At 68.5% G+C, this 27,444-nt stretch overlaps 1 protein-coding gene across 1 annotated transcript in view; it reads right to left on the bottom strand.

Annotated features, from left to right (window-relative positions):
* COL7A1 (collagen type VII alpha 1 chain) overlaps nucleotides 1–15,313 on the bottom strand; it is a 31,442-nt gene extending 16,129 nt beyond the window's left edge. Inside the window, exons 1-58 of the mRNA XM_072876048.1 lie at nucleotides 15,222–15,313; nucleotides 14,086–14,176; nucleotides 13,798–13,978; nucleotides 13,561–13,720; nucleotides 13,368–13,461; nucleotides 13,126–13,284; nucleotides 12,749–12,912; nucleotides 12,521–12,650; nucleotides 12,301–12,423; nucleotides 11,514–11,663; nucleotides 10,677–10,796; nucleotides 10,407–10,553; nucleotides 10,075–10,191; nucleotides 9,849–9,998; nucleotides 9,514–9,642; nucleotides 9,280–9,426; nucleotides 9,020–9,145; nucleotides 8,805–8,948; nucleotides 8,597–8,722; nucleotides 8,339–8,485; nucleotides 8,133–8,261; nucleotides 7,906–8,052; nucleotides 7,606–7,728; nucleotides 7,375–7,521; nucleotides 7,157–7,293; nucleotides 6,950–7,076; nucleotides 6,728–6,871; nucleotides 6,487–6,647; nucleotides 6,340–6,381; nucleotides 6,175–6,201; nucleotides 6,018–6,062; nucleotides 5,730–5,822; nucleotides 5,390–5,461; nucleotides 4,608–4,643; nucleotides 4,480–4,533; nucleotides 4,169–4,237; nucleotides 3,964–4,077; nucleotides 3,645–3,671; nucleotides 3,445–3,498; nucleotides 3,251–3,313; nucleotides 3,063–3,122; nucleotides 2,876–2,911; nucleotides 2,696–2,740; nucleotides 2,433–2,468; nucleotides 2,268–2,312; nucleotides 2,113–2,148; nucleotides 2,006–2,032; nucleotides 1,878–1,910; nucleotides 1,600–1,671; nucleotides 1,439–1,498; nucleotides 1,269–1,304; nucleotides 981–1,061; nucleotides 801–836; nucleotides 685–729; nucleotides 515–586; nucleotides 321–365; nucleotides 175–201; nucleotides 54–95 (exon numbers count right to left, since the gene is read on the bottom strand). Of these exons, the coding sequence (XP_072732149.1) occupies nucleotides 54–95; nucleotides 175–201; nucleotides 321–365; nucleotides 515–586; nucleotides 685–729; nucleotides 801–836; nucleotides 981–1,061; nucleotides 1,269–1,304; nucleotides 1,439–1,498; nucleotides 1,600–1,671; nucleotides 1,878–1,910; nucleotides 2,006–2,032; nucleotides 2,113–2,148; nucleotides 2,268–2,312; nucleotides 2,433–2,468; nucleotides 2,696–2,740; nucleotides 2,876–2,911; nucleotides 3,063–3,122; nucleotides 3,251–3,313; nucleotides 3,445–3,498; nucleotides 3,645–3,671; nucleotides 3,964–4,077; nucleotides 4,169–4,237; nucleotides 4,480–4,533; nucleotides 4,608–4,643; nucleotides 5,390–5,461; nucleotides 5,730–5,822; nucleotides 6,018–6,062; nucleotides 6,175–6,201; nucleotides 6,340–6,381; nucleotides 6,487–6,647; nucleotides 6,728–6,871; nucleotides 6,950–7,076; nucleotides 7,157–7,293; nucleotides 7,375–7,521; nucleotides 7,606–7,728; nucleotides 7,906–8,052; nucleotides 8,133–8,261; nucleotides 8,339–8,485; nucleotides 8,597–8,722; nucleotides 8,805–8,948; nucleotides 9,020–9,145; nucleotides 9,280–9,426; nucleotides 9,514–9,642; nucleotides 9,849–9,998; nucleotides 10,075–10,191; nucleotides 10,407–10,553; nucleotides 10,677–10,796; nucleotides 11,514–11,663; nucleotides 12,301–12,423; nucleotides 12,521–12,650; nucleotides 12,749–12,912; nucleotides 13,126–13,284; nucleotides 13,368–13,461; nucleotides 13,561–13,720; nucleotides 13,798–13,978; nucleotides 14,086–14,167 (5,241 nt within the window). The 5' untranslated portion in view covers nucleotides 14,168–14,176; nucleotides 15,222–15,313. The remainder of the gene's footprint in view (nucleotides 1–53; nucleotides 96–174; nucleotides 202–320; nucleotides 366–514; nucleotides 587–684; nucleotides 730–800; nucleotides 837–980; nucleotides 1,062–1,268; nucleotides 1,305–1,438; nucleotides 1,499–1,599; nucleotides 1,672–1,877; nucleotides 1,911–2,005; nucleotides 2,033–2,112; nucleotides 2,149–2,267; nucleotides 2,313–2,432; nucleotides 2,469–2,695; nucleotides 2,741–2,875; nucleotides 2,912–3,062; nucleotides 3,123–3,250; nucleotides 3,314–3,444; nucleotides 3,499–3,644; nucleotides 3,672–3,963; nucleotides 4,078–4,168; nucleotides 4,238–4,479; nucleotides 4,534–4,607; nucleotides 4,644–5,389; nucleotides 5,462–5,729; nucleotides 5,823–6,017; nucleotides 6,063–6,174; nucleotides 6,202–6,339; nucleotides 6,382–6,486; nucleotides 6,648–6,727; nucleotides 6,872–6,949; nucleotides 7,077–7,156; nucleotides 7,294–7,374; nucleotides 7,522–7,605; nucleotides 7,729–7,905; nucleotides 8,053–8,132; nucleotides 8,262–8,338; nucleotides 8,486–8,596; nucleotides 8,723–8,804; nucleotides 8,949–9,019; nucleotides 9,146–9,279; nucleotides 9,427–9,513; nucleotides 9,643–9,848; nucleotides 9,999–10,074; nucleotides 10,192–10,406; nucleotides 10,554–10,676; nucleotides 10,797–11,513; nucleotides 11,664–12,300; nucleotides 12,424–12,520; nucleotides 12,651–12,748; nucleotides 12,913–13,125; nucleotides 13,285–13,367; nucleotides 13,462–13,560; nucleotides 13,721–13,797; nucleotides 13,979–14,085; nucleotides 14,177–15,221) is intronic.
* Nucleotides 15,314–27,444: the final 12,131 nt, after the last annotated feature.

The following is a 27,444-nucleotide window of genomic DNA, read 5'->3' on the forward strand; positions in this document are numbered from 1 at the left end:
GGGGACAGCACAGGGCACCCCGCCACCAGCATCCCAGGGGACCCACTCCTTACCTTCTCGCCCTTCTCCCCCACTCCTCCGAGCCCCATGTCGACCTGTGGGGCAAGAGAGGGGCCGTCGGAGCGCATGGGGCACCAGCCCGTGGGCAGGGAGAGGGGTGGGGGCAGAGCTTACCGTTCGTCCCGGGGGTCCCGGAAGCCCCTGAAAGAAGGGGGAGGGAAGGGAGTTAAGGGGAGCTGGCACGACCCCAGGGAGGGCAGGGCTGGCTCCGGGGTGGGGGCCAGGCGGGTGACCCTGCACCCCCCCCCAGTGTCACTCACCGGCTCCCCACGGTCACCCTTGCTCCCTGGTGCTCCAGGGCTGCCCTGCGGGAGAGAGGGACAGGGTGAGGGGAGGAGGGGACGGGGACCCGTGGGGCGGTGGGTCCCACAGGGTGGAGGGTACCCATGGGGTAGGGGTGGGTGCAGGGCAATGGGGTTCGTGGCGTGGTGGGTGCACACAAAGGGGTACTCACGTTCCTGCCTTCTGGCCCCGGGTCCCCTGAGTCGCCCTTCTCCCCGGGGGGGCCACGGTAGCCGGGGAGGCCCTGGGTGGGGGCAGAGGGAGGGTGTGCGTTAGCGGGAGCCACCCCGAGGCCACTGGGCATCTCGCCCACCCCGGGGTGCCCGCCAGCCCCACACTTACCCGGGGGCCCCTGTCTCCGGGTTTGCCAGGCGGACCCGCTTCGCCCTGCAGGGAGAGAGGGCGTGAGTGGGGGGCAGTGGGGAGGGGGGCAGTGGTCCCAGGGGGGCCTCACTTACCGGGGTGCCTTCGTCACCCTTCTCTCCACGCTCTCCCTGCAGCACAGGTCAGCGGGCACCAGCCAGGGGAAGGAAAGAACAAGTCACCGGTGGCCCCCTGCTCCCCGCCGGCCCCCCACCTCCTCGGGGCCCCTGTGCCCCACGGCCCCGGGGCCGGCCGCCCCCCTCGCCCCACGCTACCTCCTTGCCACGCAGCCCGGTCTGCCCTGGGGCTCCTGCTCGGCCAGGCTCGCCCTTCTCCCCCGGCTCCCCCGGGTCACCCTGGGCAGGAGGGGAAGGGGGAACGGGTCAGGGCAGCGTAGGGGGAGCGCGGGGGCTGCCGGGGGGGGAAGGGGCTCGGCACGGCACCCTCCACTTCCCGGAGCAGCACCGCAGCATGGCGTGCTGGACAGCCCCTCCAGAGCCCAATGGATAGACGGACAGATGGACAGACGGACGGAGGGGCGATGCCTCCTGCAGTCACATTACCTTTGGGCCGCTCCTGCCCGTGAGGCCAATGATACCCTGATTGTTGGAGAGGGAGAGCGCGTGTCACCGGGGACCGGGGTGGCCCCGTGCCGGGGCAGGGACCGGGGCCATGAGCCGGTGCTCCGGGGCAGAGCCCGGCCAGCCCCAGCCCCGGGCACACCCAGACTCACCCGATCGCCCTGCTCGCCTTTGGGGCCGGCCGGCCCCGGGATGCTCAGGCCAGGGACACCCTAGACACGAAGCGATGCAGCTTGGAGCAACGGCACGGGCACCGTGAGCCCGGGGGGGCTGTGCCGTGCCCCTGTGCCCCCCATCCCCAGGCAGTACTCACACGGGCGCCTTTATCTCCCGCATCGCCCTTGGGGCCAGGAGGTCCTTCTGGTCCTGGGAAGCCTCTTTCACCCTGGAGCGGAGGAAACGGCACCATCAGCTGCCCCCAAACCACCCCGCTTCCCCCCCACTGCAGCTGGGGACAGCCAGGTCTGGGGACCGGCATGGGCGTCCCCTCAGGCTGACGCCCAGCTGTGCTGTCCCCTCTCCCCAGCCCACGGCCGTGCCCCAAAGGGTGCCAGCGTGGGGCCAGGGTGGGCATGGCCAGGGCAGGGTTACCTTCTCTCCGCTAACACCGGCCACGCTGGGAGCCTGGGGGAGAAGCAGAGGGGACCGTGCTGGGTGCTGCCCACAGCTGCCTGTCCCGGGGTCGGGGCAGGGGGAACCCGCCAGGCAGCACCACTTACCGGCTTGCCGGGCGGTCCCGGATCGCCCTGTGGAGAGACGGGTGTCAGTGCCGGCCCCTTCCCCAGCAGCCCCCTGCCACCCCGCCGGGACCCCGCTTTGCCCTCACCTTCTCGCCGCGGGGGCCGGCTGGTCCCGGAGCTCCCTGTGACGAGAGAAGGGACCTCAGGGGCTGGCAGTGCCTGGGGACGCGCACCGGGGCATGGCAGCCCCCCGCTCCCGGGGGGCCGGGTCCGCAGCAGCGCGGCCGCTGCCCCGACTCACCTCTCTGCCCGATGGCCCTGGGCGCCCCGGGGCTCCTGCCTCGCCCTGGAGGAGGGGAGGAAGAGGAAGGTGTCAGGGGCATCCTCCCACCCCGTGCCAGGGCGGCTGCTCCAGGGCAGGGCAGGCATCACCCCGGCACGGCCGCAGCCCCCCCAGCCCACCTACCTTCTCGCCCTCGGGGCCTGGCGCACCGCGGTCCCCCTGCAGAGTGAAGCAGAGGGGGGTTTCAGGGAGCCTTCCTCCCACCGCGCCACACTGCACCCACCCCACGCGCTGCCCCAGAGCCCTTCGTGGTCCAGCCCCAAATCCCCTTTGAGACCACCGGGCTCTGACAGCAACCCCCAGGCACAGCCACCACGGGGCCGCAGGGACGCCAAGGACCCGCCGACGCTGCCGAATGGCACGGTCCTGCTCCAGCACCGTCTCACCTTCTCGCCCATCTCTCCCAGCTCACCCGGCGCCCCGCGGTCTCCCTAGCACAGGAGGAAGACAGAGTCAGGGGCAGCAGGACCCACGGGGTCGGCACGGGTCCCAGCACAGCACTCAGACCCTTTTTCTCCCCACCAAAGGCAAGGTGAGAGCATCCCTTCGGTCCTCACGACACTCACCTTCCTGCCCTGCTCCCCCGGCGGTCCCCGAGGACCCTGCAAAGGAGGATGGAGATGTCAACGTCACCGCTGGCGTGGCAGCAAACGCCCAGGCTGGCTGGAGCGGGAGCCCTCCGGGGTGCCCTGAGGGCTTGGCTCGCCGGCGAGGCTGGCTCCTGCCCGCCTTACCTTCTCTTGGGAAACTCACCCGCTCTCCTGGGTCCCCGGGGCGGCCGGGTGGCCCTGGGAAACCTTCTTTGCCATCGCCCTGGGGATTAGGAAAGGCGACAGCCATGCCCGTGAGATGGGGTTGCCCACAAGATGGGGATGGGCATCCCCGCTGGAGAGCGGCGCGGGGTCCAGCCCCAGTGCAGAGCATCCCCACCGCCCTCTTACCTTCTCTCCCTTCAGGCCAGGGGGCCCGGCAGGTCCCCGGGGTCCGGGATCCCCAGGCAGACCCTGCAAGAGAGCACGGCTCAGCCCCGGGGACACAGCAGCAGCCCTGGGGACAGAGCTCAGCCCCGGGGACACACGGCTGCCGCGGCCCCACTCCCCTCTCCCGTCCCTGCTGGCCCAGGGGCCGCACTCACCGGGGGGCCGGGCTCCCCTCGAGGTGCTGCCCCATCCACAAGTCCGGGGGGGCCCTGCGGAGACAGGGGTCAGCTCCTGCATGATGGCCCTGGAGGGCTCAGCCCTTCCCAGCACCCTGGGGGGGCTGCAGTGCCCTCGGGCACCCACGGGACCTCTGTCCAGGCGGGCAGAGGAGCCAGGGAAACACGGAGCCACTCACCCTCTCCCCTCGGTCACCCTTTTCCCCCTGCAAAGGCAAAAAAAAAAAGCAGGTAAGGGCAGGTCTGGGCTCTCCCCACGCCCCCTCGAATGGAGAGGGGGAACATGCTGGACAGAGCCCATCATCAGTGGTATCAGGGCACATGCACACTGCCCAGCGCCAGCAACAGCTCGTGCACATGTATGTGTGCGTGGGCACAGCCCACGAGTGGGGCCAGGAGCATGGCACAGGGGAGCAGCTTCAAGCTGCTGGCTGTCCCTCCGTCCGTCTGTCCACACGTCCCCCCAGCTGTCCCCGCGTGGCACCGGGCAGCGCGTACCTTCACAAACTCTCCCGGAGGTCCCGGTGGCCCCGTGGGTCCAAGCGGACCAGGGGGCCCTGGATCACCAAAAGGTCCCCGTGGGCCGGGGCTCCCAGGGGGGCCAGGGCTGCCCTGGAGGACAGAGACGCTCTGTTAGCAGGGGCTGTGGCACGGGCTGGGGGTGCTGGCGGAGACCCCCCAGCATCGCCACCCCCATACCTACCGACATGCCCGGCTCCCCTTTCCGGCCTGGCAGCCCCTGTCCTCCGTCCACGATCACCCTGGGCTCTCCCTGAATGAGGCAGGGGAGGGAAAAAAAAAAAAAAACCAGTGTCCCCATGTGCCCTGTTGTGTCCCTGGTGCAGGACGGGGGCCATGTGCCGCCCCGAGGCCAGGGGACTGGCAGGGAGATGAGGAGACCCTGGGGTCACCCGGACACTGGGTGCCAGGAGGTGCCAGGGGTGCGAAGTGCCCACCAGGGTCCCCGCTGCTCCCCAGGGACCCCCGCGGGGCAGCCCCGTGCCCGTCACCTACCGGCTCGCCTTTCTCCCCCTTTGGGCCAGAAAGCCCCATCGGTCCCCGCGGCCCCTGGGAACGAAAGGCAAGAGTGAGGGGGGGTCTGGGGGGGCAGCGGGGCTGGGGAGGGAAGGGGCCATACTCACGGGATCCCCTCGGGGGCCGGGGACGCCCTGGGTGCCCTGGAAAACAGGAGCTCAGGAGGTGAATGTGTGTCCCTGCCGGCCAGGGGAGTGGGGACGGGATGGGATGGGATGGGATGGGATGGGATGGGATGGGATGGGATGGGACGGGATGGGATGGGGATGGGACGGAACAGGGGCTCCAGGCAAGGCAGGGATGGGATGGGATGGAATGGGATGGGACGGGACGGGACGGGACGGGATGGGATGGGATGGGGATGGGACAGGATGGGATGGGATGGAACAGGGGCTCCAGGCAAGGCAGGGATGGGATGGGATGGGATGGGATGGGATGGGATGGGATGGGATGGGACGGGGATGGGACGGGGATGGGACGGGGATGGGATGGGACGGAACAGGGGCTCCAGCCAAGGCAGGGATGGGATGGGATGGGATGGGATATGACAGGATGGGACAGGACGGGATGGGACGGGACAGGATGGGGATGGGACGGGACGGGATGGGATGGGATGGGGATGGGATGGGACAGGGGCTCCAGCCAAGGCAGGGATGGGATAGGATGGGACAGGACAGGGACTCCAGCCAAGGCAGGGAGGGACAGTCCCTGCCCAGCACACTTGGCCTGGGCCACACACACTGGGGACAGCAGTGACCCTGCCAGCTACACAGACCCCTCGGCACAGGGAAAGGGTGGGCAGAGGCCGGCTCAGGGAGCAGGCAGGGCAGGCAGGGCGATGGGAAGAGCCCACCATGCAGCAGCAAACCTGGGGGACAGCCCCACTCACCGGCTGGCCGGGGGATCCGGGGTTCCCGGGGCGGCCGGGGCTTCCCGGTGTCCCATCAGCTCCAGGGAATCCCTGCGGGAGAGAGGAGCATCACGCCAGTGCTCGGCACATCCCAGCGCTGCTGGACCCCCGCAGTGCCCTGGGCAGTGCTGGTCCTGACACTGGGAGCCCAGGACAGCCCCATGGCAGAGCCAGGTCTCGGGGTGCCTTTCCCCTGCGTGCGGAGTTGGGGTGCGAGGGAGCAGCGTGGGCGAGGAGGAGGAGGGAGGGACGAGGGGCAGAGAGAGACCCCCGCGGGGCTGGGTCCCTGTGCCTGGGGACCCGGGGGTGCGGTACTCACCCTGTCCCCCTTCTTGCCCGGCCGCTCAACGCTCTCTCCCGGCAGACCCCGTGGCCCCGCAGGTCCCGGAGGGCCAGGCAGCCCATGGCGGCCCTGGAGGGACAGCGGAGAGGATGGGCTGGGTGGCGGGCGGTGGCCGAGGGACATTCCCTTCTCTGTCCCTGCGGTCAGGGCTGGACAGGTCCCTGCCCTGGCACCCACCCACTGGCAGGACAAGGAGACCTGGTGACCATGTCACTGACCCCCACCAGGGAGCTGCCCCCCATCTGCCCCCCAGCAAGACATTACCGGCTCGCCAGGGGGGCCCGGCTGCCCCATGCGTCCTTGCGGTCCCTGCGGAGACAAAGCCAGCGCTGACCATCCCCTGCGGGCTGGCATCAGTGGGGTTTGGGGGGACGCAGCCCCCCCAGAGCCACCAGCGGTGGGGGGACACCAAAACACTCACCGCCTCACCGCGATCCCCCTTCTCGCCCTGCAAAGGGACAGAGGGAAGGGGTTAGGGGCTGTACCCCCATGCTCGGCTCCCCACTGTGCTGCTGCCATCAGCAAGCTTGGGGGTCCCTGAGCCTGGGTGGCACGGCACAGCGCGGCACAGCACGGGGATGCTCACCTTGGGGCACTGCACGGTGCACGGCTTCGGCTCCGGCTCTGGCTGGCAAGATAAGGGAAGCCCGTGTGAACCCAGGGCTGGGAGGAGCTCCCGGCCCCCGCGGGGCTGCTCCCACTCCACACGCCCTGGGGTACCCTGGCCCCTTACCTTGGTGGAGATGATGGTGCAGAGGTCGTCGGTGAGCTCCCCCTCCAGCTCTGCCAGGGTTCCGCCACCATGGTAGACGTACCGTGGGTCCTCGCCGGTGACCACGCGCCGGAGCTGCTCCCGGTCCGCCCCCTCCAAGCCCACCGCCAGCAGCCGGACCCCTGAGCCAAGACCACCCTCAGCGCCCCGCAGGACGCAGCCCCCTGCCCACACGCCCCGCCGGGACCCCATCCATCCTCACCCCCAGCCTTGACGTCCCTGGCCGCGGCGATGGCGTCGTCCCCGGAGGGGCCGTCGGCCAGGACCACCAGCACCGCTGGCACACCGGGCCGGCGCCCTGCGCCGGGGCTCAGCAGGTAGGTCCTGGCGAAGGTGATAGCTGCCCCTGGGGCGGGAGAAGGAGGAGGGGGGCAGTCAGCAGGGTACCGCTGGCCGCTGCCCCGGCTCCCGGCGCGACCCTCACCGATGGCGTTGCCGCTAGGTTCCTCATAGCGCATGGTGCGGATCTGCTCCAGCACGGCGGGCAGGTCGCTGGAGCGGTTGAGGAGCAGCCAGGGCAGGCTGCGGTAGCTGTACGTGGCCAGAGCCACCTGCAAGGGTGCGGGGGACCGGTGGGCACCGCTGCCCTCCCGGGCCCCCCGGGCCCCCCACCGCCACGGCAGCCGCGTACCTGGGTGCCCTCGGGGCCCAGGCGCCCCAGGGCGGTCACGGTGTTGGAGAGGAGGGTGCGGACGGCATCGGCACCGGAGGAGCTGTCACGGGTGCCGTGCACCAGGAAGACTACGTCACCTCGAGCGTCCCTGCAGACTGCAGGTACAGGGAAGGGGTGAAGCCACTGGCGGAGAGGGGACAAGCCCAGCCCGTCCCCCCGGCACAGCTCTGCCGTACCCGTGCGCTCGCTGACGGAGGTCTCGGCGCCCGGCGTGCTCCCCAGGAGCGGGCGGAGGGTGAAGGTGTAGCGTTGGCCCAGGCGCAGCCCGGAGACCTGCTGGGAGCTGGCAGCGCCGGGCAGCGTCCGCCCCGTCTGCCCCCCGGCTGCCGCCCCGGGGACAGGGTCAGGGGGGCCGGCGAGCCCCCGCGGGGATGCTGCCCCTGCCCCGGGGCCGCCCGCCGCCTCACCTGTGGGGGGGGTCCAGGAGAGGACGTAGCTGGTGGCGCCGGGGACGGGGGTCCAGGTGAGCGTCACCGAGTCTCTCTGCACCTCCATCACCCGCAGGCTGGTGACGTGGGCCGGGGCAGCCGCTGAGGAGGAGGAAAGGGTGTCCCAGCCCCATGGGGCAGCCCCCACCCCGCTCCCGGCCCCCCACCCATCACCCTCGCCCAGCCCGCAGCTGGGAAAGCCCCGTCCCTGGGTGCCCCTCTGAGCTCCAGCACCGCGCCGGGGGTCCGATGCCCCCTTAGCCCCACGCAGCCCCTTACCAGTGATGGCGGTGACGGTGGCTGGCTCGCTCTCTCGGCCGCCGGCCAGGCTGGTGATGCTGATGTGGTAGCGCCGGCCTGGCTCCAGCCCCCCCAGGTCGTAGGAGCCGGCGGTGGCTGGGAGCTGCTGGCTGTGCTGGGGCCCCCCTGCCCAGGGGGAGAGAGGGGTGAGGGCGTGGGGTGCGGGGGCTGGCGGGGAGGCAGGGGTGCCGGCTGGCCACGCTCACCCTCGGCCAGGCGCCAGACCAGGCGGTACCCAGCGCTGCCGGCCGCTGGCACCCAGGCCAGGCGCAGGCGATGCTCCGAAGCCTCCGTCACCTGGAAGCTGCTGACAGGGGGCAGGGGGGCTGCCTCCGCTGTGGGGCAGAGGGGCAGGCGTTAGGGGAGGGGTGCCCGGCACTGCCGTGGTGCTGCCCCCCGCCCCGGCACTCACGGGTGGTGACGATGATGGAAACGGGGTTGCCCTCCCTGTTGCCGATGAGCGCCGTCACCTTCACGGTGTAGGAGACGCCGCCCTCCAGGTCGGGGATGTCGAAGGAGCTGGTGTGGCCGGGGACCCGCCGGCTGCTCTCCGAGCCCCCTGCCAAGGACCGTGGGGTCAGCCCCCCGCCCCACCACCCTCACAGCCCATCCCCGTCCCCGTCCCACAGCACTGTCCCCGTCCCACAGTACCGTCCCCGTCCCACAGTACCGTCCCTGCGGCTCCACACCACGCGGTAGGCAGTGGCTCCTGGCACGCCGACCCAGGTGACGCGGGCAACGTTGCTCCTGGATGCCTGCACCTCCAGCCGGGACACCATCCCCACCTGCTCGGGGGCTGTGACACCGGGAAAGCCACCGTCACCCGGGCCCGGGGCAAGTGGCACCAGTTGGCACCAACAGGTAGAGGGACACCTCACCTATCCGCCCCGTGGCAGTGACAGGGCTGCCCTCACGGCCGTCCACGATGGCTGAGACACCGACAGTGTAGACGATGCCGGCGCGCAGCCCCTCGATGGTGAAGGCGGTGGGGTCAGCGGGGAGGAAGCGGGATTGCTCCAGACCTAGGAGAGACGGTTGGGCTGGGAAGGGCTCCGGCACCACCGCTGCGGCACCCTGCCGTCCCCACACTCACCGTCGCTGCCTCGCCAGGTCAGCAGGTAGCCCCCGGCGCCTGGCAGCCCTCGCCAGGTGACGCGCAGCTGGCTGGGACCGGCCTCTGTCACCCGCAGCTCCGAGACGCTGCCCACCACCGGGTACTCTGCACAGCCCCACAGCACCGTGGTGTCACCTCGGGGTCCCCCGTGGCCACCCCGGTGCCCCGAAGGCTTGCAGGGGGATAGAGGACTGACGCAGCACCGGGGCTCCTGATGCCAAACCCCGGTGCGGACTTACTGAGGCGGACAGTGAGCGTGGCGGCACTGCCCTCCCGGCTGCCCGCCAGCGCCGAGACGCGCACCAGGTAGGCGATGCCCTCCCGGAGGTCACCCAGCTCCAGTCCCGTCTGGCTGCCCGGGACGCGCCTCGTCCTCTCCGTGCCATCTGCCGGGAGCAAGGTGGCCGCGGAACCTCAGCGCTGGCCAGCCGGGGTCCCCCGGGTGCCACCCGCGCCCCCGCCCGCAGGCTCACCCTGGGTGTTGCGCACTACCACTTTGTACTCTGTGGCACCGGGGACGCCGGTCCAGCCCAGCCGCACCCGCCTGCCCGCCTCTTCGATGAGCCGCAGGTCCGGCACGGCACCCACGGGCGCCTCCACGCCTGTGAAGGGACGCGGTGAGGCACGGCCGGAGCCGTGCAGCCCGGACGGCGTGGCCCCCATCCTCACCCCGGGCCGTGACCAGAGAGCTGGGGGTCTCACGGTCAAGGGGGTCCCCGGGCTGAGCAATGCCACGCGGGGCGTCCCTCCATCTCAATGGCTTGGGAGGGTGGGGGACAACCCAGGAGACCCCGTGGCGGCCGCTGACCTGTCTGGAAGGTGGTGACGGGGGTGGCCACCTCCCCGCCGTCGTAGAGCGTGTAGAGGGTGATGCGGTACACGGTGCCTGGCTGCAGCCCTGTCAGCTGGTAGGTGTTGGCACTGCTGGGGAGCGACACCGTCCTGGGGGGCTCCGGTCCTGTGGGGAGGGGAGGGTCACTGCTGGCTGCCGGCACAGGGAGTCTGTGGGGGGGGACCAGGTGCCACGAGCCCACCTGTGGCTCTCTTCCACTCCAGGCGGTAGCCACGGGCATCGCGGGCGCCAGTCCAGAGCACCTGGATGGACGTGGGGCTCAGGATGTTGGTCCGCAGCGTCTGCTCCGCACCCGCCTCTGCAAGAGGGACCCCGTGGGCCAGGCTGCCCCGTGCCGCTGTGCCGCTGGCCGCCCACCCCGGCCTGTCCCCGGCCCCCGCACGTGGCAGGGCAGGGAGCATCACCGTGGTGTGGGGCCATGGGGGACGGTCCCCACCCCATCCCGTGGCAATGCCACCGGGGGTAGAGCCAGAGGCCAGCGGCAGGACGGCATCACCCATACCCACCACCTACCCGTCCTCTGCCGCACGGTGGCCGTGGGCCCCTCCAGCTGCCCGAAGAGCGGGGCCACCGTCACCACGTAGTCAGCGTTGGGCTGCAGTCCCCCCAGCGCGTGCGACGTCCGCCCGGCGTCCACGTCCACCCTGTGCCTGTCCTGCCCTGCGAGAGCCGGCGCAGCAGTCCCTTGGGGGGTCCAGGCAGCGGGTGCCACCGTCCCCCCTCCTGTCCCTCCTCCCTGGGGCCACCAGCAGAAGAGGAGCAAGCTCTGCGATGGGCACCTACCTGTGAGGGTCACCCAGGAGATCCGGTAGCCGGTGGCACCGCTGACGGGCTGCCAGGCCAGCAGCATGCTCTGCGCCGAGACGTTGTGGATGGCCAAGTGCTGCACGCCCACCGGGCGCCCTGCGGGCGAGAGGTGCCCGTCGCATCCCCCACGTGAGAGCAGGGCAGGGGACAGCGGGAACTACCTTCACCTGCAAACCCGCCTGCTCTGCGGGGCAGAAAGCCCCTTTGCCCCTTTGCTCGTGGATGCTGAACCACACTGAGGTCACCAAGTGCCGTCCATGCCCGGGCAGCTCCTTGAAAGCACCCCAGCTCCAGCAAACCGGAGCTCCAACGCCTTCCTCTTAATGCCTTAAATACTTTCGGCGGGTTAAGGCTGCCCGCGGCAGCTGAAGGAATCGGTTTGCCAAAATTTGAGGCTTGTAAAGGCGTTGCCCTGGGGCCTCACCCCCACTCCTGCCCGGCGATGCTTTCCACCGCCCTCACGGAAACCGTGCTTTCCTCCCAAAGAGCGCGGTGCTTGAATTTATAAAAAAACCCGTGCGTTTTTTCGGTCGACGTTTTTACGTCACGTGGGGAAAGCTCCAGCAGAAACACTCCCATAAGGCTACGAAGGAGCTGGGAGAGCACACAGTGCCGCACCCCCTCCGGGAGCACCTTTTGGGGCTCAGAGCATCCCCCTGTAGTCGTGCTTGCCCGCACCCCCATCCCGGCTCCTCCCGGCAGCAACGGGCCAGGCAGCCCCATCCCCACGGGGCACGGTGACTGGAGGGGCACCCCTGTGCCGGGAGCCCATCCCTGTCCCCGGCTGAGCCGAGGGCCGGGCGCGGTGCTTACGTGTCCGGGTGGTGAGGGTGGCGGGGTCGGCGGGCTCCTGCGCGTAGCGGGGTCGGAGCGTCACCACGTACTCGGTGTCGGGGCGCAGGTTGCTCAGCGTGGCCGACTGCGCGCTGGCCCCCAGGCTCTTCTCCTCGCCCTGGGCCGCTCCTGGCGGGGGAGGCAGAGGGGTAAGGGTGGGCGCGGGGGCACGGCACGTGCCGGGCCCGGCAGGGAAGGGGTGTCCGCGGGCTGGCACCCTGCCCCGGGGATGCCAGGCGGTGCCAGGGGTGGGGAGCACGGGGAGAGGCTGGGACGGCGGCCAGGGCAGGGGCACCCCCCGGAGCGCCCGGGGCCAGGGAGGGGCTGCCAGGTGTGTGGCTCCAGCCCAGCGCCTGGCTGGGACGGGGGTCTGCGCCCACCCCCCACGCGCAGCAATCGTGGGGGCACAGGCATGCCTGCGCTCCCAGCCCCAGGCCGGGGCACACACCGGGCCCCCCGGCCATCGCGGGCACCCCAGCGCACACCCTGAGCCCCGCGCACCAAAGCCTCCGGGTGTAGGAACACACACGCTGCCTCCACGCCTTCGCACGCACGCGTGCCCCGCAGCCCGTGCACGAGCGCCGGCCGCCGCGGCGAAGGCAGGCACGCGCGTACCCGCGGTGCTCTCAGCACGCACCCCCTGCGTGCACCCCCCGTACGTGCACCCTGCCGTACAACCCCCTGCCGTGTCCTGCCCACCTCGCGGGGCCGCGCACAGGCAGGGCACGCAGGCAGCACCGTCCCGTCGCAGGGACTGTCCCCTCACCTTGCACGGCGTAGCTGAGGCCGTAGCCCTGGGGGGGCTTGGGGCCGGGCCGCCAGGCCAGCCGCAGGAAGGTCGGTCCAGTCTCCACCACGCGGAAATCCAGCACGGAGCCGGCACGGCTCTCTGGGGGCACGCAGAGCCAGGGTTGAGCCCTCAGCCCCGTGTGCCACGGGCACCCGGCGCCTGCCCGCGTCCCCGCCCCGTGGGCACGGACACTCACGGGTGCGTGCTCGGCCGGACACTGACTCGCCGATGCTGTTGGCGTACTGGGCGGTGACGGTGACCAGGTACTCCGTCCCCAGGCGCAGCCCCCGCAGCACAGTGCTCGTCTCCTGCGGCCCCAGGCTCACCTGGGCAGGGACAGCGTCACCCCCTCGCCATCCCCAGGCCACGCATGGGGCTGCCAGGGACCCCCGGGGTCTCCGAGCAGGCGGGTGGGAGCACTCACCTCCTGCCTCTCCGCCACCACCGGCTGCCCCAGCCCCGTCAGCGGCACGTGTTGCACCCGGTAGCCGGTGACGGGGCCGCTGGCCGCCGTCCAGCGGATCTGCAGCTGGTCGAGGCCCCGCTCCAGGATCTCCAGGTTGGAGGGGCCGGCATGGCTCGGCCCGTCTGTGGGGGAGCACAGGGGCCGTCGGCTCCAGGGTGCGTGGGGCAGCAGGGAGAGTTTGCCAGGGTGGCACAGCCACATGCCCAGCAGGACAGGATGGCCAGGAGGGCATTTTGGGGAGGATGGGTGCTAAGGGTGCACCCAGGATGAGCGCATCCTGGCACCCAGCACCGCCGGCACCCGCGCCCCACAGGGAGAAGGATGGGGGCCCATACCCAGCAGGCGCACGGTGCCTCCAACGCTCGTGCACACCCTGCGCGTCATCAGCGGCACCAGCGTCCCCAGCAGCTTGAAGTCACCGACGTAGAAGAAGAAGGCATCGGTGGGCATCGAGGCCACACGGATCAGCTCCTTGCGGTCGGCGTTCTTGATCCCTGGCAGGGATGGAGATGATGGGTGAGGAGGGACCCTGAACCCGGCGGGAGACCCCCTCGCCCTGTGCCGAAGCCTCGCTCACCCACGGCAAAGACCTTGACGCCCTGACTCTTCAGCTTTGCTGCCGGCCCCTCGGCATCGTCCTGGGACTTGCCATCCGTGATGAGGATGCAGATCTGCAGGGCCGGGCGAGAGCTGTGAGACCCAGCCCGGGGCCCACGGACCCACCTCATCCTCCCCCCCGGGCGTCCCCAGGGCCACCGGCCTGCACATACCTGGGGGACCCCGGGCCGGAGCTGCGTGGGGCCGAAGAAGTTGTCAGCAACGTAGCGGAAGCCAGCACCGGTCCGCGTGTTGCCACCCTTGTAGATCAGCTGCTGGATGGCCCTCCGGACGCTCGTGCCGTCGGTGTGCTGGGAGAAGGAGAACTCCACCCTGGGGGGTGCAGGGGGACGCGTCACCTCCCGGCCCGGCCTCTCCGCCGCCCCGCATGCCCCCTCCCCGGTGCTCACCGCGGCTCGTCGCTGTACTGCGCCATGGCAAAGCGCACCGCCTTCTCACCCACCACCTGCACGAAGGGCCCCACCAGGTCGTCCATGAAGGTGCGGATGGCGCGGAAGTTGTTCCTGCCGATGCTGGACGAGCCGTCCACCAGGAAGGCGATGTCGGCCTCCAGCACGTCCTCGCACACCACTGCGGGGCGGTGACAGTGCTCGGGGCACGGACCGGCACCACGGCACGGTGGTGCTGGGCCCTGCTCGCCCCCCCCCACCGCATGCCACCCGGTGTTCGGCACCCACCTTGGCTCCTCTTTTGCGCTGTGGCAGCCGGGGGGCCCAGGAGCGCGGGGAGCACGGCGAGGAGCAGGAGCCGGCCGCTCATCGTGGGAGCCTGCGGGAGAGGGTGCTGCCACCGCCGCCCCACACCAGCCCCACGCCTCTGGGGACAGCAGTGACAGAGCGGCAGGGCCCGGGAGGTCCCAGCACCGTACCTGGCAGCCTCGGGAGGGCAAGGTGCCAGCGCCGCCCCGGGCACCACTGCTGGCACCCCGTGGCACAGGGGAGGGCCCCCGCTTTGGGCCGGGGCAGGGAGGCAGCGGGGCCGTGCCCGGCCGTGTTACCGTGTCCCCCGCGCCGGAGGGGCAGCCGGCAGCACCCAGCGCCCACGCAGCGTGCCAGGTCCGCCGGCTCACCGAAAAGTGCCGGGTGGGCAGCGGCTGGCCGGTGTCTGGCCAGGCGGGAGCGGTGCCGGTGGCCGCCCCGCGGCACGGCACGGGCTGGCGGTGGTGCCAGGCGCGGGAGGACACGGTCACGCGTGTGCCCCACGCCAGCCGGCGTCTGGCCCCGCTCCAGCCCGCCCCGTTCAGCCTGGCCGGGCCTGGCCCGCGGCCCCTGCCCGGGGGAGCCGTGCCCCGGCCGGCGGGAGGCTGCCAGCCCCGGCTGCGGGGTGTGCACGGGCGCTGCCTCCACAAGCCCTGCCCGCTGCCTGCCCGCTGCCCGCCCGCCTGCTCCGCGCCTCGGCACCGGCAGCAGCTCTCCCTGGCTGCTCCTGCCCACCCTGGCTGCTCCTGCCCACCGGTCCCCTGCCTGCAGGGGCTCCCCGCCACCCCAGGAAGGCTGGCAAAAACGGGGAGCGCTGGCCCCTGCCCGCGAGCCCCCGCACCCCGCCGCTTCCCACGCACACGGCTGCGGGGGGGGGGGGGGGGGGGCACCCGGCCTGACACCACTGCGATGGCCACGCCGGGTCTCAGCCCAAGCCCAGCCCGGCCCGGCCCGGTCCGGTTGAACCCAGGAGGTGCGAGCCCGGCGGCCGCCCCGGCGCGGGAGAGCGGGCGAGCGCCCACGGGTGCCCCGCGTGGGAGGCTCGGTCCTGCCCCGCAGCGGCCCCCGCCTGCAGCAGGACCCCCGCGACAGCCCCCCCGGCCGCAGCCACTCACCCACCGCCCCCGCGGGGCTGCACCGCGCCGAGCCGAGCCGAGCGGAGCGGAGCGGAGCGGAGCCGAGCCGAGCCGAGCCGAGCCGGGCGCAGGCGGTGCCGGCGCGGAGCGGCCCCCGGCGCTCCCGCCCCTTTATTGAGGGCGGCCCGGAGCGCGGTGCCGGGGGGGGAGCGGGAGCGCCGCGGCCCCCGCCCAGCCCGGCCCCCCCCAAAAAGGGCTTTTCCCACCCGCTCCCCGGGGAGGGAAGCGGCTCTTTCCCCCCCCCCCCCCCCAAAGGACCACCCCGGGCTCCCCCGCCGGTTGCAGCCCGGGCAGGGGCCGGAGGGCGCCGGGGTGGGGATGAAGCAGGAGGGGGTTGGACCCCCGGGAAGGGTTTCTGCTGGGCTGGCCACGGAGACCCCGGTGCGGGCCTGAGAGGGCTCCGGGGCGGCTCAAGGCAGTTTTCCCTCCAGCATCTCCTCCGTCCTCCATGTCCCGGGAAGGTGGCGGGCGGCTCTGGGACCTGCCGGCCGGGAGCCGGCCGCACACCTCCATCCATCCCGCGGGAATGTGTCCCCAGGGACCCCAGGGCACTGCCAGGCCCTGGGCAGAGCTGGACGGGGCTGCCACGGGGACCCAAGCCCCCGGCCCCCGCCGGGTTAGAGCCTGGCTCTGAGCACCAGCCCCGGGAAGGACGATGGCGGGGGAGAAGGGCTGCTCCCCACGGCAGCGCAGCCCCCACGAGGCTGCAGGACGGCCGGGCCTCGGCCAGGACCTTTCCTGCACCCACAGCTCACGGTTCCCATCACGTGGGACCCCAGCACCCATGGCTCAAGTACGGGGACTGCCCTGGAGCCAGCTGTGGGGCATCCCCCCGCCCTGCTCCGGACACCATCTCCCAGCAGCCATCAGAGCAGACTGGTGGCCGAGACCCACCCCGGAGCCGGAGCAACAGGCTGGAAAGCCACTGGCGGTGCCGCTGCGGTTGCGGGGAGGAGGCGAAAGGGAGAGGATGCCCAGCAAGGTGGGCAGGGACCCCGCGCTGCCCTGGCCTCACCCCCTGCCCACCCGGTGACTGGCGGGACTGTCCCCTGGGGCTTCTCCCCGGCCCAGGGAGCACCCCCGACCCTCAGGGTGCCCCTCGCCCCCAGGGCACCCTGTGGGACCGCGCTGCTCCTTGGGCCGCATCACGCTGCACCTCGTCCTCCTCGCTGGTGCCTGTGCTCACCTGGGGCTGAACCTGCCTCACGGCCCCAGCACGTGCCCCATGCCACCTCCCCTCTGTCCCCTTGGTCACCCCGCATCCCCCTCTTCCCAGCACCCCACGTACCTGTGCCCTCCCGGCCACCGGCCCAGGGGCTCCCCTCTGGCTCCCGGCAGGGCAATGAGCAGGTCTGGGGGCATCTTCCTGCGGGCAGCGAGGGGAGCGACAGTGGGGGTCCTTGGGGCCCAGGGCCACCTCACAGCTGGGGGCCCGGGGCAGGGCCACCTGCCACCAAGCAAAGATGCTCCAGGGCGGGCTGCAGGCAACTTTCCCAGGCACACACTGTTCCCAAGCAGGGGAGGAGCGGCGATGCCCCCGCTCTTCTTAAAGGCGCAGCAAGCAGTGCATCCCCTCCTCTTCATTAGCCTTCCTCTCGTTGGGCCCCAGCCCCGGCCCCCAAACCTGGCCGGCCGGCTCCAAAGTTCACCGTGGCCACGGGTTTCCCCTTGCTTGCCCCAGCTCTGTGGGTCCGGCTGTGGGTCCAGCATCCCCAGGTCAGGACTGTCCCCAAACCCTCCTCCCGCCAGAGCTCGCTTAATGAAGGCAGGGCGGCCTGTCCCAATTAGACAAGGGGCTTCGTTAAACAAGGAGCGGAGGGGTCTGCCAAGGGCTCTGTGGCTGGCCCCGGGCCCGGAGCTGGCGGAGCAGCCCCACGGCGCGGTGCCGGCAGCGGGGCACGGGCGGCCGGGGTCACCCCGGCTAACAGGGGCAGCGCTGGAGCGAGCATTGCCCAGCGGGCACCGCAGGCAGAGGCACCGGGGCAGCGATGCTTTGCAGCCGTGCTGGGGGCTCTGCCTGCCGCCTCGGCCCCCGGGAACGTGGCAGGCACTGCTGTGGGGTGGTCCCTGAACTCCGCTCCCCCGTGGGCAGCCCGGCAGCCCAGGAGCATCTTGGCCGACTTGCCAGCGGCATTGCATTGGCACTGGAGGGGGGCATGCAGGGGTGCTGGGTCCCCAAAACCAGAGTGCCTCCCCCTCCGCGGTGTTTCCCAGCTCCCCCTCACATACCAGGGCCGGGGAAGGAATCCACGGCCCCGGGCGCAGGACGGTGCTGCCTCGGCGGAGGGAGAGCACCAGGTGCGAGTGACTCACGCAGCCGCCCCGCGCCGCTGCACGCCAGTCCCTCCGGGAACATCCCAAAAAGCTGTCGGCCCTTTCCCAAGCCTGGCAGGCTGGCAACCAGGCTGCCAGTCCTTATTCCCACAGCCCAGGCTCGGAGTTCGTCATCTCCCGGCTGGCTTGGCTCCAAAGCACATTGACTCCTCTCCGCCGACACTGATCAAAGCTTGCAGGGCTGACCCTAACCCCAGCCCCTTGCCCCTGCCTGCCCTGTGCATGCCACCCGGGTCCCCAAATGCCACTCGCCAGCTGGCCGCACACCCCCTGTGGCACAGCCTCTGTTGCCCTGTAAGTCTCAGATCACGAGAAGCCCCAAAACATCTCCCCGGGTCGCACCGGCCCTGGCCCTGCGGGGCATTGCCCTGGGCTGCAGGCACGGGGGTCACACCACCCCCAGGGACGGGAGCCCCCCGGTTCGAGTGGGCACACGGGAAGCACCAGGGCTGAGCCTCTCCCTGCCCTGCGCTCGCCAGGTGGGCGGCCTCACCGCTGCCTTAGTGGGAAACAAGAAGAAAATCTGTTTTCTTCAGCCCCAGTGAGGTTTCAGCTCTGTGTCGGGCGGCAGGAAAGATGTGTCCCACGGCACGGTGAGATGCAGCAGGGTGAGAAGCAAGCTGGGCTGCAGAGCCAGCTGCGGCCGCGGTGCTGTGGGTCCCGCACCCCATCCTCTGCCCACCCTCTCCACATCCCACAGCCGCTGCCTTCGGCGCTGATCCGGCACGGGCTGGCATTCAGCACAACCCTTACAGGATTTTCGTTTCCTGGCCCGACTGCGGTCCAGCAGCGCTCCCTGCTCCAGCACAGCGCGGGCATCCCCAGCCACCGGGGATGCACGGGGCAGCTCTGGGGCTGCTGGAAGGGAGCTGCCCTCTCCCCAAGCCCTCTTAAATTTGGGGGCTTTCAGGCAGAGGGGAGCAGCGGGGGGCTGGTGTCGAGGCGAGGGGAGGAGGAGCTGGCTGGAGCCGGAGGGGGAACCTCGCCTGCCGCGGGGGCTGGTTGGGACACGCTCCAGGAATGTCTCCCAGCACCAGCCACTGCCAGCTTCCCCGCTGCGGCACCCAGCCACCCGCACCTGGCATCCCGGGAAAGGGGCCCGTGGACCCCTGCCGCCGTCACCAGCCAGCTCGGGGACAGCGCCAGACGGCCAGCATCATGCTCACCGTGCAGCCTCGGGGACCCCCGTGCCATCCCACGGGGCTCCCCAGCAAGCCCAGGGGCCACGAAATGGGCCAGGGCGGGGAAGAAGTGGTCACCCCTTACCTCCTGCTGACCTGCCCCAAGGGGTTTGGGGTGGGAGACGGCCGTGCCAGCCCTCCAGGCTGCGCTTCACAAGGGGAGCGGGCAGCAGATCCCCAGCTCCTCTGTGCCCGAGGGGACGTCTCACAGCACCCCCCATCCTGCTGCTGCCCAAAGCCACATCCCTGTGGGAAAAGGAAGCAAAGCATCACATCAGGGTGAAGCCATGACCGGCGAGCTGCCCTCTCTGCCCAGCGGCTCTGGGGATGCCCAAAGCGAGGGGGATGCTCCCGGCTGCGGGGGAAGCAGCAGGGAGGGTCTGGTGGGTGAAGGACGATGAAGGCAAATGGTCCCGCTGCAGCCAGGCTTGGGTTGGGCCGAGCCCACTGTGCCCCCACGCCACGGCTCCCCGTGGGGCGGGCGTGTGCCCCAGCTCCCTGCACAGCTGCTGCGGAGGGATGGGAAGTTTTCCTTGCCCGTAAACTGTTGTGGCTGGAGGCTGCCGCCGGCGCGGCCGCACACCAGCGTCTCACGAAGCTGCGCTGGCCTGCGGCCAGGCCCTGTCGTCCTCGTAGATGGGGCTCAGGGAGGGAATGGTGACACAGCGGGGATGTGACCCCCCCACCTCGGCTGAGTCAGGCAGGAGAAGGCAGCCCTGGTCAGCCTGAGCAGGGAGGCCAGGCTGGCTCTCAGGGACAGCGAGGGAGGGGAAAGCCAGGCACCGCCAGGGCTCTGCCGAGGGCCGGCGGCGCTTTGCAACAGCATGGAGCCAGCGTGCCAAAAAGGGAGGGTGACGGTGGGGACAATGGCAGCGGGATGAGGAGCCGGCAGCACCGCGTGGGGCTCAAGAGTCCCTAGTTAACAAGCTACCTTCATCAGCTGCATCCTGCGGCTGGGCTTTGGGTGACGCTGGGGACACACCGAGAGGCTGCATAGTGGCTGGGGCTGGGTTTCGGGGACCCCGGGGGAGGCGGGGTGCAGGCAGGGGCTGAGGTGCCCCCGGAGATGATGTGCTGCACATGACCACCCACACTGCCTGGCTCATCCTGCAGGAATCCGGCTTCTCCGCTGACTGAGGCACGAGCTGCTCCCCTTCCCTCCTGGCCCCGTGGTCCCCACCTGCAGCGGGGACCAGGCTCCGTAAAATAAGCCCGGCTTGCCCCCCAGGACGGGGATGCAGGAGAGCGTGGAGTCGCAGGGACCGGGTGCAGCAAAGCTCCCCCAGCACCTCCGCGTGGGGCCAGCGCTGCTTTTCCCCGGGCCGACGTGGGGTGCCCACGCCCTGGAGATGCCCCAGCCAGCCCAGCGCACGCCGCTACCCAAGGGAAACTCCTGCCTCTTGGTAGGGGCGGACGAATTGCCTGCCTTGGGGGCACGGCGGATTAAGGCGCTCCCAGCCCAGCCCTGGCTGCGGGGCGTGCGGGCAGCAGCAGGCAGCACCCGGGGCACAGCCGGGCTCGGGATGCACGAAGGGGGAACCCAGGGACCCGTCGTGGTGTGAGAGCAGGGGCTGGCAGAGCAGAGGGAGCGGTTTCCCCTCGGATGCCTGCAGGAAGGACGAGATGAAGGGAAGCCGAGGGAGAACTGCCAGCGAAACGCAGGGCGCGTGCTCGGGGCATGTGCAGGCTGGGTCCACGGTGCGCAGAGCGTGACTCGACACGCCAAGCGGCTGAGCCAGCCCGTGCCTGCCTGCACCGGGTGCCTGCACCCGCCGGTGCCGCCCAGCCTGCCTGCCCAGCCCCAGGCGGCCGCGGGGGCCCCTGGGGACCAGCACTGCCGGCAGCGCAGCGCCTTGGGCCCAGCGGCGGGATGCAGAGGTGAAAGGTGGCATTCCTGCCGCCGTCCCCTGGGCCAGCGGATCGGGGCAAGGCCAGGTCACTGGTGCTTCCCTGCAGCGCCCGGGGAGGCGAGGAGGCCGTCTTACCTGCAAGCACCAAGGTGCCACGTCTCCGGCTGCCTCGAGCCCTCACCAGCATCCCTCCGGGAAGGCGTTGCAGGCAGATGGGTGCCGGGGGGGGCCGTCACCGGGGCAGGGGCTGCTCCTGGCCTCGCACGGTGCCCGCTGCTCCGCGCCAAACCCAGGTCCCGGGGACAGGGCAGGAGGGGCACCGCGGCTCCAGGGGACTGGAGGGACACACAGGGGCCCAGCACCGCTCCCGGGGACCTCACGGGAATTCTCACCAGCGCCGCGGGCAGGATGGTACCACGGCTTTCTGCTTCAGATCAGACTGGCCCAGGGAGCAGCTGAGCAGGGGCGTCTGCAGGAGCCCAGGACACAGAGCCCAAGCCTGCAGAGCCGGGGCGCTTGCTGGCAGCACAGCAGCCCCTTGCCACACGTGGGGGCAAGCTGCCTGCCAGCTCCCGAGCCCCGCAGCACCTCCGCACCCCGTCAGAGGGGGACGAGCACCGCGAAGCCGTGGCTGCCCCATCCCTCCTTCCCCAGCCCCAGAGCTGGGAGCAGCCAGTGCAGGGGGAGACGGGCAAGGCACCACCTCCTTCCCTGTGCACGGGAACTGCTCTGCTGCCCAACGCTGAGCTTTTCCCCTCCCAGGGCTGGGAAATGCCAGCTGCCCAGCTCCCAGCGTGGCACCCAGGGCCACGAGGCCAGCTGCAGGCTAACCCGGCCATAGGAGTCCCCACGGACCCCGGAGACCCGTGAGGGGACACGGCAGGAACAGGCAGCAGCGTGGCAGGGGGTGCCGGGGGGAGCAGCGCGGTGGCAAGGGCACACAGCAACCGCTCGCCAGGCAGGGAGGAGGAACGGCAGGCAGGCGGCACGCCGGCCTGGGAAGCTGGAGCCGTTCCCGGGATGCTGCCAGCTGTGCTGCAAGAAGCTGCTCCTCGTGGGGGGTTCATACGGTTTGATGGGGCCGGGAGTATTTGTTCCTCCTAACGGCAACAGCAGATGCCTCCCCGGCTGCAGTGGCTCAGGGCAGCTGTATTCCCAGGGGAGGAGCGTTGCCAAGAGGAATAGCTGTGAGTCCGAGGAGCCAGCCCTCAGGGGCCCCTATCCCAGCCCCGAAGGACGGGAGCGAGGACACGCTGGACCACTCTCCTAGGACCCTGCTGCTGCGCCGGGGCTCGCTGCGGAGGGTCATCGCCTTCCCAAGAGATGGAAATAACGAGTCACTAACAGCTTGTGCACAAGCCCTCCTGCTGCCGAGCCGCGGGCAAAGGCACAGCCGGCCCTGGCAGAGCGGCACGCCGGCCTGCGCTCACAAGTGACCGGCAAGAGGGACCCGCGCTGGAGCTGCACAAGAGGGAGTTTGCCCACCCCAGCTCCGCCGCAGCCCTGCGCCAGGGAAAGGCTGCCCCTTGCTCGCTCCCCTTTCAGCCGATCCTGCTCTCACTTCCCCGCTTTTACATCTGGGATGCGGCTCTGGCGGCTGGGAGGACGGGGCGGTTGCTCAATCCTTCCTCTCTGCCTCTATTTAAGTGTTTCACAATCTGCACCAACACCCCCTAAAAAACTACCTGCGGCTCCATATAAATTTCTGGCAGGGCTCATGAAAGAGCCCCCATCCTGCTCTTCGCGGGGCTTGGCTGCCCCTTGCGCAAGGGGTGCCCGGCGGAGCCGCGGGGAGCATCGCCCACAGCTCGAGGGCCGGTGGGAGACGTGCGGGGCGGCACTGCAGCCCAGCAGGCAGCCGCTGGCACGTGCTGCGCCGGGGAGGGGACGGCACAGCTCGCACCGAGGCGCGGCGGGGGCCCTGCCTGGGACAGGCAGGGGCGCAGAAGGGGGTACGTACCACCGGAGAGCCAGCGCCATGCCGCAGCCTCCGCCGAAAGGGCTCTTGCAAGTCTTGGGTGCCGGTAAAGGCACGCGGACGGCACAAGCTCCTGTACCTGCAGGACGCCATCGTGCCTTCCCCTAGCAGGGTACGCCAGCTAAAGCGCTGGAGCTCCAGCGGCTGTAGGATACCGCCCCGAGCGTTTCACGCGGCAGCCACGGTCCATGGGAAGGATGAGGAAGGTTTGGCCATCAGTCTGCTGGGGTGGTGAGGAAGGTGGGGGGGGAGGGCAGCACCCAGGGGACCAAGGCTGCAAGAGGGGCCAGGAGCAGCCCTACCTGTGGGGCAGCAGCCAGGGTGCAGGGGGGGACCGTGCTCTGGCTCCAGAGGGATTTGAGCAGTTCACGAGACCAGACTTGTCCTCACGGCTCTCCCCTGCGAGGCTGTGCCATTGCTCCTTCAGCTCTTTGGCTGGGTGCCCGACTCCAGAAGAAAAGAATAAAAAGGACTAAGCACCCGCCCTGCCCCGTCGGGTGAATCGCTGTCTGGCACCATGGGAACTCCTCCCTCCCCAGACCCCCCCAGGATGACTTCATATCTCCATCGAGCAGGAGGGCTGCGTCACCGGGGTGGCACGGGGCAGGTGGCCACATACATCTGGCGCAAGGACTTCGGGGGCGGCGGACGCAGGGCAGGATGCTGCAGAGCTCCAGGGGGAAGGCCGAGCAGCCCAGGTGAGGGTCCCGCAGAGGATGGGGGTACGGTCTGCACCCACGCAGCGTAGCCCCAGAGGAACGACGATGGGGGGCTCTCAGAGCTCCAGCTCCTTGCAGAAAACGCGTCTGCGGCACCTCTGCACCCCTCAGAATCACAGAGTCGGAGAGGTTGGAAAAGACCTTTAAGATCATCGAGTCCAACCGTAAACCTAGCACTGCCAAGCCCACCACTACACCATGTCCCTGAGCACCTCATCCCAACGTCTCTTAAATCCCTCCAGGGATGGGGACTCAGCCCCTGCCCTGGGCAGCCTGTTCCAGTGCTCCTTCCTCCTCGTTGCCATCAGGGAGGAAGGAGCGCAGGATCCTGTCTCTGGCCCCCCCCACCTTTGGGAGTCACCAGCCTGGGACCGTGGAGACCTCATCCCTCTCCATCCTCCTCAGCAAAGCCAGGGCAAGGTCACCTGTGAGTCACCGCTGTGCGTGCGAGGCAGAAACAGGAGATACTCGCCTTCCCATGTCATAGCGGCTCCTGCCAAGTGCCGCACATCTGGAACAGCTGTAAACAAAGAAGGGGAAGCCAGAGAGGCACAGCAGGGAGCAGCCGGGGGCAGCGGGGACCTCCAGCCTTGCAGCAGCGGGGTGGGGGGGGTGGGGGGGAAAGGGTGGAAATAAATGCAGAACCGCCACGCGGAGCCCAGATGCCCGGGGCTCAAGCACACTCACCCGCCGCCTCTTCTGGAAGCCCCTCGGCCCACCAGGGCATCCTCCACGCCAGGTGAGAGCGGAGGCAGGAACCTGCCACGGACGTACCGCCTGCCGCACGGCACTGCCTGCTGCTCCGCTTCCCAGAGCCGCTGCTCAGCAAGGCTCCGCGAGAGGCCCCAGCCCCACTCGCCGCGTCCATGAGCAATTATCACTTCATAGATCGCTACTTGGAAATACATACTCCAAGTTTCATCGGTAGCACTGAGTCTGTTTCTCGATTGCTACGAGCACTACTCAAGAGCGATGCAGTCTCAATGGAGAGGTCATGGTTTTCGTATATGTGAATCCGTACCCGGAGAAGCTCAGAATACAGTTTTCTGAAGCTGAATATACACCAAATCCTACATCTCAAAGCAACACAACTTTAATTCCCTAGATTAAACATTCAAATAAGAAGAAAAATCCCACCCCCCCCAAAGAGTCAGCTCACTCTTCCCTAAATATTACAAATAAGAGATAAGCAGCATGTTCCTTTTACAGCTTTGTCCAAGTTACACGCAAAGTAGAAAATAGCGCACAGTACCGGGGCTATTTTACAAAACACTTTGCACACCCGAGTCGCCGCGTGCTGAGGGCAGCGCACGCGGAGCGGCTTTATCCTGCGCATTGCACCGAGTGTCAGCGCCCACGCTGACAGCAGGGCAACGCAGCGCCCAGAAAAGCCGAACGTCCAGTGTCCCACTGCAGGCTCTCGGCAAAACTAGGAAGAGTACTCAGATGTTCAGGCTCCTGTTTCGGTATCTTAATTACATAATTAGCCTTGCTCAAATGAGGTCATGTGGCATTCGATCCAGCTTCCTTCGCTGTCCTCGTGCTGCCTGTGCTATGCAGTTCTCACACCAAGGCAATATACAGAGCCTTAAATAACCCCAGAGCGTGGTGGAGGCTCAGCGACGGACGGTGGGACACCGAGCAGGAGCAATGTCTCCAGAGCACGTGGCGGGTGATCCAGCACAGGTACTACTCCCATCGACACCTCTTTGTACAAAAAAATCCCTCCTGCTCTCACAGACCAGAGCTGGGACCTCCCCAGGCTGCCACCCCCAGCAGCCTAGTGCTGGGCCAGCAGCTCCACTTTCCGCAGCTGGACAGGCGAGGAACCCGGGCAGATCCTCCTCCAGGCACCATGCTTCTAGTAGCTTTTCTGGGCATCCCCAGCAATGGGCTCAACGGGCAGCAAAGCCAAACCTCAGCCTGTCAGCTCCACTTAAAAAGCTCAGAGCCCTGAGGAAGGAAAACGTGTAAGGGGAAAGAGCTGGAAAGAAGAGACATGCATGGAAAAGTGAGAACCACTGATCCTCTTTGGATGGCGTGTGGGGTAAAGCAGCTTTTAATGAGGGCGTTCAGGGCTCAGACTCGCCCCCTTCCAGACACGCCGTTAAAGAAAGAGCTGAGACAAAGACAAGCCCTGCCGCCGTGCCCCGCTCAGCCTCGTCTCTCACGGCAGCCCGGGATGGCTGTAGCTGGCAGTCAGGCCTGGATGGGCCCTTTGTCCGTTGCTTTTCCAGGCAATGAATACACTAAAGCTTTAGATGAGCCGTTTCCTTTTCCAAATAGAAAATGGGAGTTCTGGGTATGCATCTGGATACCGCTGCTCACCGTTCCTCTCTCCTGGTGTGCAAGGTCCCCGTGGTGCACAGAAGGGCAAGGTGAGGCAGGGCAAGGCTGTGAGTCTGCCAAGCATCGGGTACCACCCTCACCCTAGCAATCCTGCAGCCCCGCTGGATGACACTTCACCACCGGGAGAATTCAGCCCTCCTCTGAGCAAACCACACTACGTAGGGGCTGGCTGGGGGAAAAAATCCCTGGCCACTCCCTCGGTCAACCCCTGCACCAAGGGGTCCAAGCGGCGCAAGGCTCCAGCAACACGAGGCACCAGCAGAGCTGCACTTCTCCTGCCGACTTCTAAACCCGCTCACCTATTGCTCCCACTGCCATTTTTCACCAGCCTCGGCAGCAGAGGGGGTAGAGAAGCAGGCCCGGAAGGCTGCGGGCTCTCCTCCCAAAAGCTCGCTGGCACCAAAGAGCGGCACGGCTCCAAGCCTCTCATTTCTGTGAAAGCCTCTCTGCAGCTCCCTGCTTCCCCGAGGACAGGCTTGGCTCAGCACCTATGATTAGTAGCAACTGTACTTTCCAGGGGGGGTAATTAGTTCAGGTGAGGCAACTACTGACAGTTGGCTGCTGTAGCCCCTCTCTTGGCAAGCGCCTGAATCCCAAACAAGCAGCTCACATATCAAAGGGGCTGCCTGCTCCACAAGCAGATCCACCCTGTACATCTGCCCCGGCCCCGCAGCCCCATGCTGGGGGTACCGACAGCTTTTCCTGCTAGAGCCCAGGGAAACCTGGAGCACGCAGCACGGGTCACTAGCGAGCACTCCCCGTTTTCACTGCTAGATTTTACGTACCCAGAATAGCTCTGTATGGTGGAGAAAAGTCACTGAAGCGCTGCGCAGGTGGCATTACGGAGCCTTGCATAGGGTGCACACAACAATGCGCAGCATCTTCTCTTCCAGCCAAGAGTGCCAGTGTCAGGGAGGGAAAGCAATTGCCTAGAGGTAGGTGGAGGGGGCGAGCTCCAAAGAGGGAACTTCACCAGGAGAGGGTAAGACAGTTAGCACCAGGCAGAAAGGGAGGGAGCAAAGGCCAGTTCATACACCAGAGTAAGTTTATCAGCACAGTCTAATGGGATCCCAAGTAACCTTCCAAGTGAAGTAGCAAAACAAAACACTTAAGCCATTGAAAACTAGACTGGTCAAAGAGCCCCGCTGAACAATCCCACATTGTCCAGGGAGCCAGGAAACAGATTTATTAGGTCACCCAGGCCATCTCTAGTTTCAGTGAAATTGCCCTGTTTCAGGGATGGTTCCAACTCCCTCCTCTGGCATTGCCACCGTCCTTCACTGGGCAGCGGAAACCGCCGGAAGGGGAGAGGAGAGGTCCAGAGAAAGAGCTCACTTTTTCAAGGTTTGGGAAAAGCACTGAGGTAGGACACTTCCGTCGTGCCAGACGTTTCCCAGTTTGGATTCCCTTGGACTGAGGCTGCTCCAATGGAGGAACAGAAACACACCCCTACAGCTCAAACAGCAAGAGACCTGCCAACAAGATTAGAGCTTCAGTTCCTCCAGCACCGAGGGATTCGGCTGCCAAATGCCTGACAACTCTGCACTAATTCCAGGTTACGCTTCCCAAGCCCCTCGCTAAGGCTCAGAGTACGGGCGTCTTTGCCAAGCAATAACGCTCTCGACTCCTGAATGGGTTTCCCCTCCCCACCTTTTAGATCCCCAGTCTGGCTGCTTGTTGTTTACCAAGGAAAAATGATATTGCAGACCTCTCAATCCTTAGAGTTGGTGAGATGCCCGTGTTTCTGGAAGCACTGACTGCCACAGCACCCAAACACAACAGGAACTACAA

Source organism: Ciconia boyciana, chromosome 11 (genome assembly GCF_034638445.1).
Source record: "Ciconia boyciana chromosome 11, ASM3463844v1, whole genome shotgun sequence".
NCBI classification, from domain to species: Eukaryota; Metazoa; Chordata; class Aves; order Ciconiiformes; family Ciconiidae; genus Ciconia; species Ciconia boyciana.